The sequence below is a fragment of the Nerophis lumbriciformis genome, linkage group LG34 (assembly GCF_033978685.3).
Source record: "Nerophis lumbriciformis linkage group LG34, RoL_Nlum_v2.1, whole genome shotgun sequence".
NCBI classification, from domain to species: Eukaryota; Metazoa; Chordata; class Actinopteri; order Syngnathiformes; family Syngnathidae; genus Nerophis; species Nerophis lumbriciformis.
In genome coordinates, this window is record NC_084581.2 from 14158397 (window position 1) to 14178540 (window position 20144).

At 46.0% G+C, this 20144-nt stretch overlaps 1 protein-coding gene across 14 annotated transcripts in view; it reads left to right on the forward strand.

Moving 5' to 3' along the window:
* afdna (afadin, adherens junction formation factor a) overlaps positions 1–20144 on the forward strand; it is a 112414-nt gene that overhangs the window by 61621 nt on the left and 30649 nt on the right. For 11 of the 14 annotated variants that reach the window (XM_061929226.2, XM_061929215.2, XM_061929222.2 and 8 more), the window contains 10 exons: positions 2990–3060; positions 3154–3221; positions 5408–5613; positions 6257–6277; positions 13534–13679; positions 13760–13854; positions 14270–14535; positions 15073–15216; positions 15291–15489; positions 15596–15702. In XM_061929226.2, the coding sequence (XP_061785210.1) occupies positions 2990–3060; positions 3154–3221; positions 5408–5613; positions 6257–6277; positions 13534–13679; positions 13760–13854; positions 14270–14535; positions 15073–15216; positions 15291–15489; positions 15596–15702 (1323 nt within the window). The remainder of the gene's footprint in view (positions 1–2989; positions 3061–3153; positions 3222–5407; positions 5614–6256; positions 6278–13533; positions 13680–13759; positions 13855–14269; positions 14536–15072; positions 15217–15290; positions 15490–15595; positions 15703–20144) is intronic. The other 3 variants (XM_061929218.2, XM_061929229.2, XM_061929228.2) reach the window with 1 other exon arrangement.

The following is a 20144-nucleotide window of genomic DNA, read 5'->3' on the forward strand; positions in this document are numbered from 1 at the left end:
ATGACCTGACTGGCTCCGAGCTAACTTCGGGTGTTACCATTTAGTGGTCAATTGTACGGAATATGCACTGTACTGTGCAATCTACTAATAAAAGTTCCAATCAATCAATCAAAAGTGTGAAGGAAAAAAGACCCTTTTTTATTTCAACCGTAAAGACTGACTGCACAGTTCCTGTCTTCACAATAAAAGTCCCGCTCCATCGCGCCTGCGCTTTCAAAATAAGAGTCTCCGAAAGCCAGCGCAAACAAGCTAGCAAGCTACGGAGTTTGCCGCCAATGTATTTCTTGTAAAGGGTATAAAAACGAATATGGAAGGTGGACAAATAAGATGCCAAATAACAACCACTTTCATGTGGTATTAGACAGAAAGGAGGAACTTTTTTTCTCCTCCATTTGAAAACGTGGACGTTACCAGCACTACTTCCTGATTACAATCAATGCAAGTCATCAGAATCAGGTAATACACCAACTTATATTCTTGTCTTCATGAAAGAAAGGAATCTATATGTTAAACATGCATGTATAATTATTAAAACACCTTTAACATGTAAACAAAACATATACTGTATATATCAATGTATGTATATATATATATATATATATATATATATATATATATATATATATATGTGTGTGTGTGTGTGTGTGTGTGTGTGTATATATATATATATATATATATATATATATATATATATATATATATATATGATATGTGTGTGTGTATGTTACTCAGTACTTGAGTAGTTTTTTCACAACATACTTTTTACTTTTACTCAAGTAAATATTTGGGTGACTACTCCTTACTTTTACTTGAGTAATAAATCTCTAAAGTAACAGTACTCTTACTTGAGTACAATTTCTGGCTACTCTACCCACCTCTGCTAATAATGTTGTTGTATGCACACTGTGTCGAGCGGAAATGGCCTATCATAGCAGCACAACGGCAGCGTTCTTGCCATCACCATCAACTAGTCAATCGTCCGCGTGAGTATACGTTGTCATCATTACACAAAAACATGAATGTGTCATTTGTATCTGCGTTGTAAATTCATAAACTAAAGCACCGTTTCGCTCTGAGAGGAGCGTTTGGCGTGCCTGTTCAGTGTTTACAAAGACGCGCTCCTCTTTAACGCTAACGTTAATTAGTTGTGCAAATACCTTTTACAACATTAACAATTACGTATACTATGTACAAACGAACAATTAACTTTCACTTTAATCATACTATCATTGTTGTGTTATTAAGCAAAATAAGCAAAAGTTTTACTTTTGTTGAAATGTTTACACTGTTGTTACAGAATATTTCGTTTTGCACTTTTTTGTATTGGATGTTTATCTTTATTTTTGCACATTTTAGCAAATAAGCAATACTTTTACTTTTGTTGAAATGTTTACACTGTTGTTACAGAATATTTCCGTTTTGCACTTTTTTGAATTGGATGTTTATCTTTATTTTTGCACATTTTAAAGCAAAATAAGCAATACTTTTACTTTTGAAATGCTTATACTATTGCAGAATATTAAGATTTGCACTGGATGTTTACTTTTATATTTGCACATTAAAAGCAAATAAGCTACTTTTAATTTTGTTAAATGTTTACATTGTTACAGAATATTTTGTCATGTTGTTGTCAATGTTGACTGAGTGGCCATACTTTTTTTTTTGTAAATAAAAGCCATGCCTTTTGAAAAAACTGGCCTACATTTATTTTTTCATCTTCATTTTAAATAAAAAAAATAATCGGTAAAAGGAAAAATAATCTATAGATTAATCGAAAAAATAATCTATAGATTAACCGATTAATCGAAACAATAATCTATAGATTAATCGATAGAAAAATTATCGTTAGCTGCAGCCTTACTCTGAACACAGTATAAAGCGATATCAAACACATTTATAAAGGGGGAATTGCCACCTCAACTTTCTACTTCAACAACATCAACGTTCGATTTGATAACAATGGCAAAAAAACTACTAGTTGAACTGTCTCTCTTCCTATGCAGCCACCCTACACACACACACACACACACACACACACACACACACACACACACACACACACACACACACACACACACACACACACACATTGTCACAAGCCCTGTGATGCACTCACAGTTTGAAATCACACAACTCTTTAACTGTAACAGCCAGGTCGCTACCATGATTAGAAACAAAAATAAAGTCCACCTTGTTGTTGTGCTTTTGAAGAAAGGGGGAAGGGGGGAGGCAGTCGAGACAATGCTGCGGATACTTCCTTAATGTTTCAAACCACACATTGCTTGTCCATTGCTTGCTTTGGACTCCTATTAAGAAAGCGAAACACACTTAAAATGCACACAAAGTAGCAATAAGCTAAGTAGCTAACAACAGTCCTGCTCTGCTGACGAAGGTCAATAAGCCTGCCCACCAAGGTTATGCTGCGACAGGCACATCATTGCTGCGCTGCAGGTACACAATGGGTGAATGAAACTTTTGTTCGCTGAGGCGAGGTTTGTACAACAAAGCATGTTTTTATTTGGTCTATGGTTTGTAAATTGAAAAGTTAGTACAGAGGTTCGTAAATTGAGGTCCCACTGTATATCTTTAATTACTATAGTTCGTTCACAAAAAAGGAAGCTAACGAGCTAAATTGCCGTTGCGTGTTGTTGTTGCTGGCATGAGTTGAAGTCGCGCCAAATGTGCAACCCCGACAAAGCAGAGTTGTCCAAAGTGTGGTTTGTTTTTTAGAAGAATTGAGCGAAATGGCACAATGTAAAGAGAAAAAACTGAAATGCTCAACTAAAAATAGAGCAAACATCCTTAAATGTTTCTGTTTATGGCCATTGGAAAAAGTGTGACACCCCTCCACTAAAACAAATATGTGATTTAAGATTGGGGGAGACTTAGACTTTGTGTTTCAAACTACTGCCCATGGCATCATTACTGTACCACAACACCTCAGTTCCTTAAGCATCAAAACATTTGTGTTGTGTGTGTGCATGTGCAGAGCTCAGGGAAGCTGGAAATGGAACGAGGAATGGTCAAGCCGATGATCAGAGGCGAGCTGCAGGACGGCAGGTAAGATACTTGCTACCGTAACTACTTCACTACATTCTCAAACATCTTTTGATCCATCTCGCAAATCTGCTCATGTTGTCCTTTGCCTCTCAGGTCTCATGACGTCTCAGCAGAGCGTTCGGAGCTGACTCTTCCAGCCAGCATCGAGTTTAGAGAAAATTGTGAGTATCAATAAGCTCTTTTCTAAAACGTTTGATTCGTGTTGAAAATACTACTCAGTGGCCTAGTGGTTAGAGTGTCCGCCCTGAGACCAAACCCCGGCCGAATCATACCAAAGACTATAAAAATGTGAGCCATTACCTCCCTGCTTGGCACTCAGCATCAAGGGTTGGAATTGGGGGTTAAATCACCAAAAATGATTCCCGGGCGCGGCACCGCTGCTGCCCACTGCTCCCCTCACCTCCCAAGTGGTGATCAAGGGTAATGGGTCAAATGCAAAGAATCATTTTGCCACACCTAGTGTGTGTGTGACAATCATTGGTACTTTAACTTTCTGGAACTATAGGTTCCTGTAGAAGTGAGTAGTTTGTGTGTCTACTGCATTTTACTGCTGTCCAAGGTAGTTTGTACAAATCAGGCTGATGATGTATGGACGAGTGGTTTATAACTTTTCTCCACAATGGCGGTCGTGTGTTTGAAAAATACATTTTAGAAACGCCCCCGACGGTGTTGAACCAATCAGCGTTCGACAGCACAGCTCGTTCCCAAGAAGGTTCATGGTAGCTTCGAAAAGTCCCACCTAGCTAGGAGGAACTCCAAAAAGTTCCTGAAGAACTAAAACTGCCCGGGTAGTTTTTGGTGGAAACGCAGGGGAGCGTTCCTGAAAAAGTTCCTGCTGTAGAAAAGGGCCTAATGACTTAGGGTCCTATTCTCCCATGTGCTTAAGTGAAAAAAGGTGCTCAACTGCGTGGATTTTGGCTGCACGGTATTCTCCTACTCGACTTAAGTTTGTACTTGGCAGCCTTCATCCAACATGCGCACTTTGGGTGGAGCAAGCCTTAAATGTGGGCATTCCCTGTCAAATCTGTTTTTCCATGTATTCTCCCATTGACTTAAGTACTTTTGTTCTTATGTGCCTCTGAGGCTGTAATAAGTCCAGCGTCCTGTGAAGGTAAACATTATATTTCACTTAAAGTTTGATTGCAGTTTACACCACACCTAATACAATTATAAGATACAAATACAGAAAACTATCAAATCTATTCCCTTCAGTTGTAACACCTAAACACATTCATTGAGATGAGCATAAAAGGACCACAATGCCACTCTGTATTAAAGCCCATCTCATAAACTTTCAGTTTTGGTTGATTTTGGCGGCGCTAGTTGACCAAAACGGTAGTGTTTTGAACAGCTTAGGAAGGGTGCGACCACGGCATAACGTCGTGCCACATATATCTGCCACCTTTGGACATCCTGGGACGTTAAATGCAAAATAATTTCGGTTGGACCCTGACCATTGAACTATGTGATTATTTAATAGAAATTGACGCTTGAGGAAGTGACCATCAACAATCGCTTTGTAAAACTCATTTGATCAACAAGAATGTAGCAAGCAAAATAATACAATACATTTTAATAAATTCATTCAATTTATTTTGACTGTTAATGTAAACTGTCACTCTCCAACTTGCGTGCACACATGCGCACACATGAGATGCACATACAGTTGTCCTTGCAAGCCCATCCTGACACCCATCCATCCCATCCATTTCTACCGCTTATACCCTTCGGGGTTGCGGGGGGCGCTGGAGCCTATTTCAGCTACAATCGGGCGGAAGGCGGCGTACACCCTGGACAAGTCGCCACCTCATCACCGGGCCAACACAGATAGACAGACAACATTCACACTCACATTCACACACTAGGGCCAATTTAGTGTTGCCAATCAACCTATCCCCAGGTGCATGTCTTTGGAGGTGGGAGGAAGCCGGAGTACCCGGAGGGAACCCACGCAGTCACGGGGAGAACATGCAAACTCCACACAGAAAGATCCCAAGCCCGGGATTGAACCCAGGACTACTCAGGGCCTTCGTATTGTGAGGCAGACGCACTAACCCCTCTTCCACCGTGCTGCCCATCCTGACACGTCAAAAATATGCATGTTTTGTGTTTCTTATGCTTCACTGATAGTGTTTTAGTCTTAGTATTTTATCTGTTTTAATGGCTACGCTTTTATTATTTTAAATATTGGTTTGCATCTTTGGTGAGTGCTTTAAAAATGTTAACATTGTGTGTTTGTCTCTCTCCCTCTCTTTCCCACTCTGTCCCACTCGCACCCTCTCTCTCCCTCTGTCTCCCTTTTTCCCTCGCTCTCTGGCCTTCTCTCTCCCTGTCCCACCCCATACAGCTGAAGACACCTTCTTGTCAGCTATCATCAACTATACCAACAGCTCTACAGTGCATTTCAAACTGTCTCCTACATACGTCCTGTACATGGCCTGCCGCTATGTCATGTCGCCCGCCTACAGGCCCGACATGTCGCCCTCAGAGAGGACGCACAAAGTCATTGCCATCGTCAACAAGATGGTGAGCATGATGGAAGGAGTCATCCAGGTGAGTGCCGACCACTTTTCTTCCTCTCCTCATCTCAGTTTAAATGCTCTCTTGATTTTACGGGTGTCTTTATTTTGACCGTCCACTCTCACCTCATTTGGTCTCACAAGCACCTTCACCTGTGGTTGTCTTAAGACATGATACACGACGCACCTGTTGTCTGTCTTGTCACACTTCACCTTTGTTGTACCAGTCGTTGTCTGTCTTCGTCTTCCCACTAAGTTAACAAGTTAAAGTACCAATGATTGTCACACACACACTAGGTGTGGCTAAATGATTCATATAAGTCCAGGCTCAGCACAAAGCTATGCTCTAAATAATGGCTTCTCTCAACCCGGGTCGCCTGGAATGTTTTAATCATTCCTTACAGAGAGAACATTTATTTCGAATCAAATGAATTTGAAAATTTAAAAAATTGTTGCCTGGAAGCAGAGCTGCTCCTCATTTCAGACCTCTTTCTGACCAGATGTGCTTTGAATGGGATGAAGGGCGACATTTTCATTGTGAAAATTGTGTTAGTGTATATGTGTGGGTTACATGGCATTATCCATACTGTAGCTGTTGACTTGTTCTCTCTCTGTCCTGTAAATGTCCTTCCTCCTCCTCCTCCTCCTCCTCCTTTCTCCCTCCTCCATCCATCCAGGAAAGTCCTGAAGGGGATCAGGTAGGATAGCACGTCATGATATGGCTGCTACAGACTCGTCCACAGCTGTCTCTCACTCTTTTTCCTCTCTTTCTCCCAGGACGGGCGATTTAAAATCTTATTCCTTTAATTTATATGTTTCATCCTGCACATTTAAACAACCTCAACAACTTCATTCTTAGCCTTTTCGGTGCAGTTTTCTAGTTTGTGTAATAGCCTCAGACTGTTTTTTTTTAATGATATTTTAGTGCATGGATGCAATGCAGTTACTCTGTAATGTGTGCGTGTGACATGAATGTCACCCACATTTCTCTCTCCTTCCACTTCACCAGCCTCACTTCCATTAATAGATTATTGATATTGACAGACAACTGAATTCATTCATATATTGAATAAATAGTTTTGTAGGAAAAGCCATTCATTATGAAGTCAAAAGTTTAGTTCATTCATGTCGCCCAACCTTGTCAACCATCTTGGTTTCTTCTTCTTCTGCTCTTCCTTTTCTTTCGTGCTTCTTTGTCCAACCTTTCATTGTTGTTGCTGCTGCTGCCTCTTTTATCTCAACCCTAACTCAAATGTCTATAAGAAAAAATTGCGGCCGTAATAATGCATCCTTCCACAGCTGGAAAACTAAGCAACAAGTGCAACATCCATCCAGACTAATTCCATTCAGCTTCCGGGACATGTCTGCCACTAAACAAAACAATCAAGAGACAAAACTCAAAACCAAAAAAAGAGCCAAACGAAGGCAACCATCTCTGTCCCATCGTTGCATCCATTCTGTGTGACATTACGCTTCCTTTTTGACTCAACAGCTTGGACGAGAGACGAGTCCATCTCTTTTTTAACGCTTAATTGTCATATAGCGTCACTTTTCATTTTGGATGCACTCAGCTCCAGCTTTGTTCTCTTTGGTTTGTTTGACCTTTTTCAAGGCAGGGATAGATGAGTGCCCTCTCTGATTGTTGGGGACATGAATTAACCAATCAGCTCTCTAGACACCAAGCCCAGTCCTCCACTTCCTTGTCAAAGTTGATTTTTAACTTGCGTAAGATTACAATTAGGAATAAGAAATACAGTAAATCTCTATTATTCATGGGGTTACGTTCCCAGACACTTTGCAAATGATTAATAATAACACACCCATTGAACAATTTCCCTTGTGGATCATTAAAGTTTGTCTAAGTCTAATTCTCAGAAGCCCTAAAAAATATTTTGACACATAAAGCCCTACAGTATGCCTCTTACAATTTTAAATTGTGTTCTACACATTACGAAACAATTACAGGTCTTGTACTTGCTAAACATGTAACAACACAACATCACATCATGTCAAAGCATCTTCCTGAAGGAAAATGTTGATGGTGCCCTCTTTTTTCCCCTGAAAATAACACAGTCACGCAATTTTATATTTAAGTTAGCATAAAAACAAATTATTCACAATTAAGTTTTCCGACAGACACGCAATGTATCTGTGGCAACATAATCGTCTAATTTGCAAAATATACCATGATGGTAAAGCTCAGTGTTTGTGTGTGGACGGAACTTTTTGGTTTGTGACCTAAAAAATGTGCTACTTTATTACATGTTTTGAAACGCTATTTAACAGCAGAACATTATGTTTTTAACTTAAAAATGTCATTTTGTTCAGCGGTAGACACAAAAACACTAATTTACAATGTTGCCTGGGCTCAATGTAATTGTGTGCTGACTTTATGTACAGTCATTGTACGTCTGCTATATCACTATAGTGATTAGGTCAGTGTCAGGAAACAGAGTTTTGATGCTATCTACTCTTCAAAGTTAGAACGACAAGCTACACCAACAGCCCCTGGATAAGGTGTTAGGGATTGTTTTGTTTGTTTAAACAGATGCCAACTCATCCTTTTGCGGCCCAAATTTAGTTGTAGCGGCCTGCCACAATAAAATTTGACCGTATGGGAAACACTATAATTTAAAACCGTGAAAATTAATATGCAAATAAGTGGGGAGATAAATGAAGAACTACCGTATTCATCATGTGTCATGTCAATAGCGGACTCACTAATTGTTGTCCTTCTAGATCAGACCTGGGCCCTTTGTGCGTCCCTGTCCGGCCCGCGTGAGGCCAATCATAAATTGCAAAATACATTTTAAAAAGTATCTATGTCGAGTGTGCAATACAACGGTGCTGCTTTTGTTTTGAAAAGCGTTATTTGTATTACTTCCGTGTGGACGTATGCGCGTCTGTGAATGTGAACAGCGGCAATCACAAATTACAAAATAAAGTTTAAAAAACATCTATGTCGTACGTGCAATACAACTGTGATGCTTTTTTTAAATTTTTGTATTTTTTTTATTTTGTTATTTATGGGCGTATGTCCGGGTCGAAGACTTCTATGGGAATGAAACAGCAAGGATTCAGATTTCCCTCGCCCGGGCGCGGGTCACCGGGGCCCCCCTCTGGAGCCAGGCCCGGAGTTGGGGCACGATGGCGAGCGCCTGGTGGCCGGGCCTGTCCCCATGGGGCCCGGCCGGGCACAGCCCGAAGAGGCAACGTGGGTCCCCCCTCCAATGGGCTCACCACTCATGGGAGGGGCCATAGAGGTCGGGTGCAGTGTGAGCTGGGCGGCAGCCGAAGGCAGGACACTTGGCGGTCCGATCCTCGGCTACATAAGCTAGCTCTTGGGACGTGGAACGTCACCTCGCTGGGGGGGAAGGAGCCTGAGCTAGTGCGCGAGGTAGAGAAGTTCCGGCTGGATATAGTCGGACTCACCTCGACGCACAGCAAGGGCTCTGGAACCAGTTCTCTCGAGAGGGGCTGGACTCTCTTCCACACTGGCGTTGCACGCAGTGAGAGGCGACGAGCTGGGGTAGCAATTCTTGTTGCCCCCCCGGCTCAAAGCCTGCACGTTGGAGTTCAACCCAGTGGACGAGAGGGTAGCCTCCCTCCGCCTTCGGGTGGGGGGACGGGTCCTGACTGTTGTTTGTGCTTACGCACCAAACAGCAGTTCAGAGTACCCACCCTTTTTGGATACACTCGAGGGAGTACTGGAAAGTGCTCCCCCGGGTGATTCCCTTGTCCTACTGGGTGACTTCAACGCTCATGTTGGCAATGACAGTGAAACCTGGAGAGGCGTGATTGGGAAGAATGGCCGCCCGGATCTGAACCAGAGTGGTGTTTTGTTATTGGACTTTTGTGCTCGTCACAGATTGTCCATAACAAACACCATGTTCAAGCATAAGGGTGTCCATATGTGCACTTGGCACCAGGACACCCTAGGCCGCAGTTCCATGATCGACTTTGTAGTTGTGTCATCGGATTTGCGGCCTCATGTTTTGGACACTCGGGTGAAGAGAGGGGCGGAGCTTTCTACCGATCACCACCTGGTGGTGAGTTGGCTGCGATGGTGGGGGACGATGCCGAACAGACCTGGCAGGCCCAAACGCATTGTGAGGGTCTGCTGGGAACGTCTGGCAGAGTCTCCTGTCAGAGAGAGTTTCAATTCCCACCTCCGGAAGAACTTTGAACATGTCATGAGGGAGGTGCTGGACATTGAGTCCGAGTGGACCATGTTCCGCGCCTCTATTGTCGAGGCGGCTGATTGGAGCTGTGGCCGCAAGGTGGTTGGTGCCTGTCGTGGCGGTAATCCTAGAACCCGTTGGTGGACACCGGCGGTGAGGGATGCCGTCAAGCTGAAGAAGGAGTCCTATCGGGTTCTTTTGGCTCATAGGACTCCGGAGGCAGCGGACAGGTACCGACAGGCCAAGCGGTGTGCGGCTTCAGCGGTCGCGGAGGCAAAAACTCGGACATGGGAGGAGTTCGGCGAGGCCATGGAAGACGACTTCCGGACGGCTTCGAAGCGATTCTGGACCACCATCCGCCGCCTCAGGAAGGGGAAGCAGTGCACTGTCAACACCGTGTATGGTGCGGATGGTGTTCTGCTGACCTCGACTGCGGATGTTGTGGATCGGTGGAGGGAATACTTCGAAGACCTCCTCAATCCCACCGACACGTCTTCCTATGAGGAAGCAGTGCCTGGGGAATCTGTGGTGGGCTCTTCTATTTCTGGGGCTGAGGTTGCTGAGGTAGTTAAAAAGCTCCTCGGTGGCAAGGCCCCGGGGGTGGATGAGATCCGCCCGGAGTTCCTTAAGGCTCTGGATGCTGTGGGGCTGTCTTGGTTGACAAGACTCTGCAGCATCGCGTGGACATTGGGGGCGGTACCTCTGGATTGGCAGACCGGGGTGGTGGTTCCTCTCTTTAAGAAGGGGAACCGGAGGGTGTGTTCCAACTATCGTGGGATCACACTCCTCAGCCTTCCCGGTAAAGTCTATTCAGGTGTACTGGAGAGGAGGCTACGCCGGATAGTCGAACCTCGGATTCAGGAGGAACAGTGTGGTTTTCGTCCTGGTCGTGGAACTGTGGACCAGCTCTATACTCTCAGCAGGGTCCTTGAGGGTGCATGGGAGTTTGCCCAACCAGTCTACATGTGCTTTGTGGACTTGGAGAAGGCATTCGACCGTGTCCCTCGGGAGGTCCTGTGGGGAGTGCTCAGAGAGTATGGTGTATCGGACTGTCTGATTGTGGCAGTCCGCTCCCTGTATGATCAGTGTCAGAGCTTGGTCCGCATTGCCGGCAGTAAGTCGGACACGTTTCCAGTGAGGGTTGGACTCCGCCAAGGCTGCCCTTTGTCACCGATTCTGTTCATAACTTTTATGGACAGAATTTCTAGGCGCAGTCAAGGCGTTGAGGGGATCCGGTTTGGTGGCTGCAGGATTAGGTCTCTGCTTTTTGCAGATGATGTGGTCCTGATGGCTTCATCTGGCCAGGATCTTCAGCTCTCACTGGATCGGTTCGCAGCCGAGTGTGAAGCGACTGGGATGAGAATCAGCACCTCCAAGTCCGAGTCCATGGTTCTCGCCCGGAAAAGGGTGGAGTGCCATCTCCGGGTTGGGGAGGAGACCCTGCCCCAAGTGGAGGAGTTCAAGTACCTAGGAGTCTTGTTCACGAGTGAGGGAAAAGTGGATCGTGAGATCGACAGGCGGATCGGTGCGGCGTCTTCAGTAATGCGGACGCTGTATCGATCCGTTGTGGTGAAGAAGGAGCTGAGCCGGAAGGCAAAGCTCTCAATTTACCGGTCGATCTACGTTCCCATCCTCACCTATGGTCATGAGCTTTGGGTTATGACCGAAAGGACAAGATCACGGGTACAGGCGGCCGAAATGAGTTTCCTCCGCCGGGTGACGGGGCTCTCCCTTAGAGATAGGGTGAGAAGCTCTGCCATCCGGGGAGAGCTCAAAGTAAAGCCACTGCTCCTCCACATCGAGAGGAGCCAGATGAGGTGGTTCGGGCATCTGGTCAGGATGCCACCCGAACGCCTCCCTCGGGAGGTGTTTAGGGCACGTCCAACCGGTAGGAGGCCACGGGGAAGACCCAGGACACGTTGGGAAGACTATGTCTCCCGGCTGGCCTGGGAACGCCTCGGGATCCCCCGGGAGGAGCTGGACGAAGTGGCTGGGGAGAGGAAAGTCTGGGCTTCCCTGCTTAAGCTGCTGCCCCCGCGACCCGACCTCGGATAAGCGGAAGAAGATGGATGGATGGATGTCCGGGTGTAACCTGTGAGTGAAGGTGCACAGCGACAAGTGATGAGACGCTAAAAAGAGAAAAGTTGATGACGAACAACAAGACATGGACTGCCAAGTATTTCTTTACATAAATTAAAGGTAAAGCTGTGTGCTTAATTTGTGGTACACAGGTTGCTGTGTTTAAAGAATATAATTTGAATCGCCACTACACGACGAAGCACGAGGAAAAATACCGGAATCTGTCCATGAAGCGCGCGCAAGGGAGGCTGATGCGTTGATGGTAAAACTGCAAACCAAACAAGGACTTTTTGCCAAATTTCACACCCCCAGAGATGCAGTCGTCAGGACAAGTTTCGTCATTTCTCACAAAATCGCCAGAAAAAGTAAGGCGTTTTCTGACGGAGAGTTTATTAAGGAGTGCTTATTAGACTCTGTTGCGCTGATATGTACGGAGACTGACTGTTTTTCGCTGGCTTTGGATGAGAGCTGTGATGTACGTGACACCGCCCAGCTGCTCATCTTCTTACGTGGGATAACTGCAGACTTTCAAATCACGAAGGAGCTGGCAGCCATGCAGTCAATTAAAGAGACAACCACAGGTAATGACTTGTTCACATAGGTAAATGCGTGTTTGGACATTTTAGGACTGAAATGGGACAAGCTGGCAGGTGTGACAATCCAATCCAATCCACTTTATTTATATAGCACATTTAAACAACAAAATGTTTCCAAAGTGCTGCACAACAATATTAAAAACAATATTCAAATATTATCCTCCACCAATGACTGAATAAAAACAAAAAATAATATAAAATATAATATAAAATAAATATGATTAAAAACGATTTTTAACAACAGATGGTTGTCCAAATCTGACAGGGAAAAATGTTGGATAATGCAGGATAAAGTGACAGAAATGAACCCAGTGCAGAAATTGACATTTTTGCATTGTATTTATAAATCAGGAAGTGTTGTGTAAGACAGTGTTAAAAATAAAACCATCAAAAGCAATCTGCTTTTGCATAAAGTTAAGTTAGGTTAAATGAAATTATTATTATTTATCTTACGGTACATCAAAAATAATACTGAGCAAAATTTAATTGTAATATTGTCGGTGTGGCCCTCCAGCAGTGCTCGGGTTGCTTATGCGGCCCCCGGTAAAAAATTAATTGCCCACCCCTGTTCTAGATTAAGGTTTATTTTGTAGCATCACAAAGAGTGGAAATTATTTTGTTCAAACCCATGCACAGTTACTTAATTTTCAGTCATCTGATAAAACCCTTACATTCATTACCCAAGATGGACACAGTTTTGTTCATAGTCACAAAGTGGAATTGAAGAGAAGGTGTCGAGGAAGCTGGTGTCTGGTGACCTGACACGTGTGGACATGTGTATTAACTAACAAGGACTGGTCACTACTGTCTCCGCTGAGCGCTCAGTAATTAAGAATGAAGCTTTGAAGTACTTTATATTCACTGCCTGGCAGTAATGACCAATCCTCATTTTGGTGGGGTGGGAGTGGAGTCAGTTGCGGGGAGCGGAGTGTGTGCCGGGCATGAGTCTATCCCTCAAGTAACAACTGCTCCTTCTTGGCTGCCACTCAGACAGAAACCCCCTTCCCCATACCCTCTTCTTAACTCCTATCACTCTTATTTGGACTACCATTAACAACTCATTTTTGTTTGTGTGTGATGTGGTGGATAACATTACAGAAACAGAAGAACATCGCAGGCGCGCTTGCTTTTTGGATGGCCAACGCCTCGGAGCTGCTCAACTTCATCAAGCAGGACCGAGATCTGAGCCGCATCACGCTGGATGCCCAGGACATCCTCGCCCATCTGGTCCAGATGGCCTTCAAGTCAGTTCACCTCACGGAGTTTCCTCAACAATAGGCAGATGGATGCAATTGTGACGTCTGTCTGAAATGTGTGCATTCAGGTACCTGGTCCACTGCCTCCAGGCCGACCTACACAACTACATGGCCGCCTTCCTGGACGACCCGGAGGAACACAATCCACAGAGGCCCAAGATAGGTAAACACAACTATGAAGCTAACAAAAGAAATGTCACAACGCAGAAGGCCCTGTGAGGACACACAAAGCTAGTTATTGCTGGCATGCTACAGTGGCATGACAGTTTGTTGTGAAGTGAAGTGAATTATATTTATATAGCGCTTTTCTCTAGTGACTCAAAGCGCTTTACATAGTGAAACCCAATATCTAAGTTACATTGAAACCAGTGTGGGTGGCACTGGGAGCAGGTGGGTAAAGTGTCTTGCCCAAGGACACAATGGCAGTGACTAGGATGGCGGAAGCGGGGATCGAACTTGGAACCCTCAAGTTGCTGGCACGGCCGCTCTACCAACCGAGCTATACCGTTGTGACATACGGCCATGAAAGCCGAAAGTTGGTCTTCCTTCGCCTATAACAACTTCTGTCTACCTTGCAGAGGACGTCTTACATACCCTGACGGGTGCCATGTCGCTACTGCGGCGGTGCCGCGTCAACGCCGCCCTCACCATCCAGCTCTTCTCGCAGCTCTTCCACTATATCAACATGTGGCTCTTCAACAAGCTAGTGACGGATACCGATTCGGGGCTCTGCTGCCACTACTGGGGTGCCATCCTGCGGCAGCAGCTGAGCCACATCGAAGCCTGGGCCGAAAAGCAGGGCCTTGAGCTGGCTGCCGACTGCCACCTCAGTCGCATTGTTCAGGTAAGAGGAGACAACATTAACCACACTTTAATGAGAGCACTTGCTAACTCATTAGTTAATTAGCTAGTTTTTAACCTCTTACTCTATGAGCTCTAAAGGGGAAACTTTGGTGGTTATTGTATATAAAAATGTACAGGTCGTTGCTACTGGATAAGAGTAAATAAAGCTGCTTGTTCAGTGAGTTTTAGCGATAGAGGAACGTGTACCATTGAAAGAGCTAAGTGTTGGCTTTCAAGTTCTGCTAATGTTTTTGGTTGATGAAATTGTACACAGGTCTAAGACTGTTAGCTTGTTTTCGACATTTTCCTATTTAAGTGCTTGTGATTTGAATTGTCTTCTAAAATTTATTTAGTTGAGTATAGCATGTGAATATTGATGCAAGTGTTTCAAATGCAACCCCCTATGACCATGAACTGCAGTTTTAAAAAAGTTAGACATATTTATGACATCATTAATGCCTTGATAGTCACCAATGCAACATCCGTGGAGAAGGAAATAAGCATTGCTCAGCATGTTATATGCGTGCGTGTCTTCCAGGCCACCACACTGCTGACTATGGACAAGTATTCCATGCAAGATGTTCAGAACATTCACAGCACTTGCTTCAAGCTCAACTCCCTGCAGCTCCACGCTCTCATGACCAATTACCACTGTGCTCCCGACGAGCCTTACATCCCACCTGTAAGTCAAACAAAGCTTTCAAATCGGGATGGTACTTTATAATTATTTGCTGTCATTTTCTTTTTCACGCACAGGAGCTGATCGACCACGTGGTGGCAGTGGCTGAGAACACTGCTGATGAGCTAGCAAGGAGCGACGGCCGGGAGGTCCAGTTGGAGGAGGACCCCGACCTCCAATTGCCTTTCCTCCTACCTGAGGATGGCTACTCCTGCGACGTGGTGCGCAACCTCCCTAATGGTCTGCAGGACTTCCTCGACCCACTGCTGCAGCGAGGTAGATTTTTAATAATTTACTTTTTAATTGGTTGTTATAATACTGTATTAGACACTCAGTGAGTTGATCAAACTCTATGTACACGTTTGTGTGTTTTGTCCACCAGGTTTCTGTCGGTTAACGCCCCACCCTCGCTCACCCGGTACGTGGACAGTCCACTTTGAGGGGGCCGACTGTGACAGCCACTTCTCTGCTGCTGACAACTCTGACCTGGTAAGACTGTGTGTGTGGTCCCAGAGGAAGGCTGTGATTACAGCAACATACAACTGATATTTAAAGACACAACTCACACACACATTTAACCAACACCAATCACGCTGTAACTTGAGGGAGCTTAAATCATAAAATGATAGACAGTTTAAATGTTCACCTCCTCTGTAATTGGGCTGCTTATCCCTATGTTTACAAACAACTTCATGATTGTAGACGCCACTTAATGTAGGTACTGCACACAGACTTTGAAGGTGTGTTTTCTGGAAGAAATTAAAGGTAAACCTTGTCATCCAAAGGTAATTCAATGTGCACAAAACATGCTATTTATTATTTACCATATGTCAAATGGTCTGCATACCATCTCATAGGTTTGCTCTCTTTGCTGCACAACGAACCAGCACATAAAAACATCATTTATGGGTGCATTGTATGTCTTTTTTTATTGCTCTCTACAAAGTGAGCGGTCATTGTGGTTTTTAGCTGAAAGCTGTTTAACATTCTTGCTTTAAGGTAATAGCTTTGTGTAAGCTAGCCTGTAGAAAGCTTTAATGGAAGCGTCACCGCAGTGCTGTTCACTGTTAACCCAACACAAGCAGTATATGATGTAAAGTTAGTCAATAACTGAAGATTTTGCACTAGCAGTTCTAGCTTTAATGACACCTATGGCAATATCTCTATTGGCCAGTGTTCAACACTTTAGTCTGGAGACAGGTTTGACACATGGGTAAATGACACCTTAGTGGCTATATTGACACCGCACTGATACTGTGTTGGTGTTTCATAATGGCACACTATCTGCTGGATCAAAAAAGTCACTACTGGTACCAATATCATAGTTGGTTTATTTTACGAATAGCTGCAACTCTGATCAATAAGCCAAATAGTAAACAAGAAAAGAAGAATATTTACCTTTTTGAAGCTCTAAGTTAAAAATGATCCCACACTTTTTCTGAGTTCGAGTTAATGTAGAATGATGACGGCAACGAAAACCAAGGTCAAACGCAACATGCCACTGCTTTTGACTTCTTTCAGTATTAGCTGTTACTTGTGAGCCGAAAAACATTGCTTCCTGATAAAGACAGTTTGGCGCTTCACAGTCAAATGACACAGCAGCTATATTGGTCACATGTATTTTGACACACATATCAAGTTATCAAGGGACAGAGTATCACTCTTTGAGTTTCAATGCTTCTGTATCGTTTGACCCATCATTGGCTAACAGTCTTACAATTTAGAGATGGACGAAAGGTCAAAGTTGAGGGTGTTTGATTACCTCCAAAGTGAAGTTACCGTAAGATCCTAAACATAATGGAAAATACTATAGATGGGCTACCAGGATTAACATCATGATTGCGTTCATTTGCTTAAGTACTAACAGGTACACAGTCCCCAAACTCTGTGGAAACAAAGTAATGACTGCACTCTGCATTGACTAGCTTGGGATGCCTATTGTGTCAACTCCATCCATCCATCCATCCATCTTCTTCCGCTTATCCGAGGTCCGGTCGCGGGGGCAGCAGCCTAAGCAGGGAAGCCCAGACTTCCCTCTCCCCAGCCACTTAGTCCAGCTCCTCCCGGGGGATCCCGAGGCGTTCCCAGACCAGCCGGCAGACATAGTCTTCCCAACGTGTCCTGGGTCTTCCCCGTGGCCTCTTACCGGTCGGACGTGCCCGAAACACCTCCCTAGGGAGGCGTTCGGGTGGTATCCTGAGCAGATGCCTGAACCACCTCATCTGGCTCCTCTCGATGTGGAAGAGTAGCGGCTTTAGTTTGAGCTCCTCCTGGATGACAGAGCTTCTCACCCTATCTCTAAGGGAGAGCCCCACCACCCGGCGGAGGAAACTCATTTCGGCCGCTTGTACCCGATTCCCACCCCAGTCGCTTCACACTCGGCTGCGAACCGATCCAGTGAGAGCTGAAGATCCTGGCCAGATGAAGCCATTAGGACCACATCATCTGCAAAAAGCAGAGACCTAATCCTGCAGCCACTAAACCAGATACCCTCAACGCCCTGACTGCGCCTAGAAATTCTGTCCATGAAAGTTATGAACAGAATCGGTGACAAAGGGTAGCCTTGGCGGAGTCCAAACCTCACTGGAAACGGGTCTGACTTACTGCCGGCAATGCGGACCAAGATCTGACACTGATCGTACAGGGAGTGGACCGCCACAATCAGACAGTCCGTTAGCCCATACTCTGAGCACTCCCCACAGGACTTCCCGGGGTACATGGTCGAATGCCTTCTCCAAGTCCACAAATCACATGTAGACTGGTTGGGCAAACTCCCATGCACTCCCAAGGACCCTGCCGAGAGTATAGAGGTGGTCCACAGTTCCACGACCGGGACGAAAAACACACTGTTCCTCCTGAATCCGAGGTTCGACTATCCGGCGTAGCCTCCTCTCCAGTACACCCGAATAGACCTTACCGGGAAGGCTGAGGAGTGTGATCCCACGATAGTTGGAACACACCCTCCGGTTCCCCTTCTTAAAGAGAGGAACCACCACCCCGGTCTGCCAATCCAGAGATACCGCCCCCGATGTCCACGCGATGTTGCAGAGTCTTGTCAACCAAGACAGCCCCACAGCATCCAAAGCCTTAAGGAACTCCGGGCGGCTCTCATCCACCGAGGAGCTTTTTAACTACCTCGGCAACCTCAGCCCCAGAAATAGAAGAGCCCACCACAAATTCCCCAGGCACTGCTTCCTCATAGGAAGACGTGTTGGTGGGATTGAGGAGGTCTTCGAAGTATTCCCTCCACCGATCCACAACATCCGCAGTCGAGGTCAGCATAACACCATCCTCACCATACACGGTGTTGACAGTGCACTGCTTCGCCTTCCTGAGGCGGCGGATGGTGGTCCAGAATCATTTCGAAGCCGTCTGGAAGTCGTTTTCCATGGCTTCCCCGAACTCATCCCATGTCCGAGTTTTTGCCCCCGCGATCGCTGAAGCCGCACACCAATAGGACTGTTTCTTCAGCTTGACGGCATCCCTCACCGCTGGTGTCCACCGGCGGGTTCTAGGATTATCGCCAGGACAGGCACCAACCACCTTGCGGCCACAGCTCCATTCGGCCGCCTAGACAATAGAGGTACGGAACATCGTCCACTCAGACTCAATGTCCAGCACCTCCCTTGTGACATGTTCAAAGTTCTTCCGGAGGCAGGAATTGAAACTCTCTCTGACAGGAGACTCTGCTAGGCGTTCCCAGCAGACCCTCACAATGCAATTTGGCCTGCCAGGTCTGTCCGGCATCCTCCCCCACCATCGCAGCCAACGCACCATCAGGTGGTGATCGGTAGAAAGCTCCGCCCCTCTCTTCACCCGAGTGTCCAAAACATGAGACCGCAAATCCGATGACACAACTACAAAGTCGATCATGGAACTGCGGCCTAGGGTGTCCTGGTGCCAAGTGCACATATGGACACCCTTATGTTTGAACATGGTGTTCGTTATGGACAATCTGTGACGAGCAAAAAAGTCCAATAACAAAACACCACTCTGGTTCAGATCCGGGCGGTCATTCTTTCCAATCACGCCTCTCCAGGTTTCACTGTCGTTGCCAATATGAGCGTTGAAGTCCCCCAGTAGAACGAGGGAATCACCCGGGGGAGCACTCTCAAGTACTCCCTCAAGCAAATCCAAAAAGTGTGGGTACTCTAAGCTGCTGTTTACCGCGTAAGCGCAAATAACAGTCAGGACCCGTCCCCCCACCCGAAGGCGGAGGGAAGCTACCCTCTCGTCCACTGGGTTGAACTACAACGTGCAGGCTCTGAGCCGGGGGGCAACAAGAATTGCCACCCCAGCCCGTCGCCTCTCACTGCTGGCAACGCCAGAGTGGAAGAGAGTCCAGCCCCTCTCGAGAGAACTGGTTCCAGAGCCCTTGCTGTGCGTTGAAGTGAGTCCGACTATATCTAGCCGGAACTTCTCCGCCTCACACACTAGTTCAGGCTTCTCCCCCCGCCCCCAGCGAGGTGACGTTCCACGTCCCAAGAGCTAGCTTATGTAGCCGAGGATCGGACCGCCAAGTGCCCTGCTTTCGGCTTCCGCCCAGCTCACATTGCACCCGACCTCTATGGCCCCTGCTATGGGTGGTGAGCCCTTTTTAGGGGGGACCCACGTTGCCTCTTCGGGCTGTGCCCGGCCGGGCCCCATGGGGACAGGCCCGGCCACCAGGCGCTCGTCATCGTGCCCCACCTCCGGGCCTGGCTCCAGAGGGAGGCCCCGGTTACCCGTGTCCGGGCGAGGTAATTCTGGGTCCTTCGTTTTTATTTTTCATGGAGGTCTTCGAGCTGCTCTTTGTCTGATCCCTCACCTAGGACCAGTTTGTCTTAGGAGACCCCACCAGGGGGCATAAAGCCCCCGGACAACATAACATAGCTCCTAGGATCATTGGGACACGCAAACTCCTCTACCGCGATAAGGTGGCAGCTCAGAGA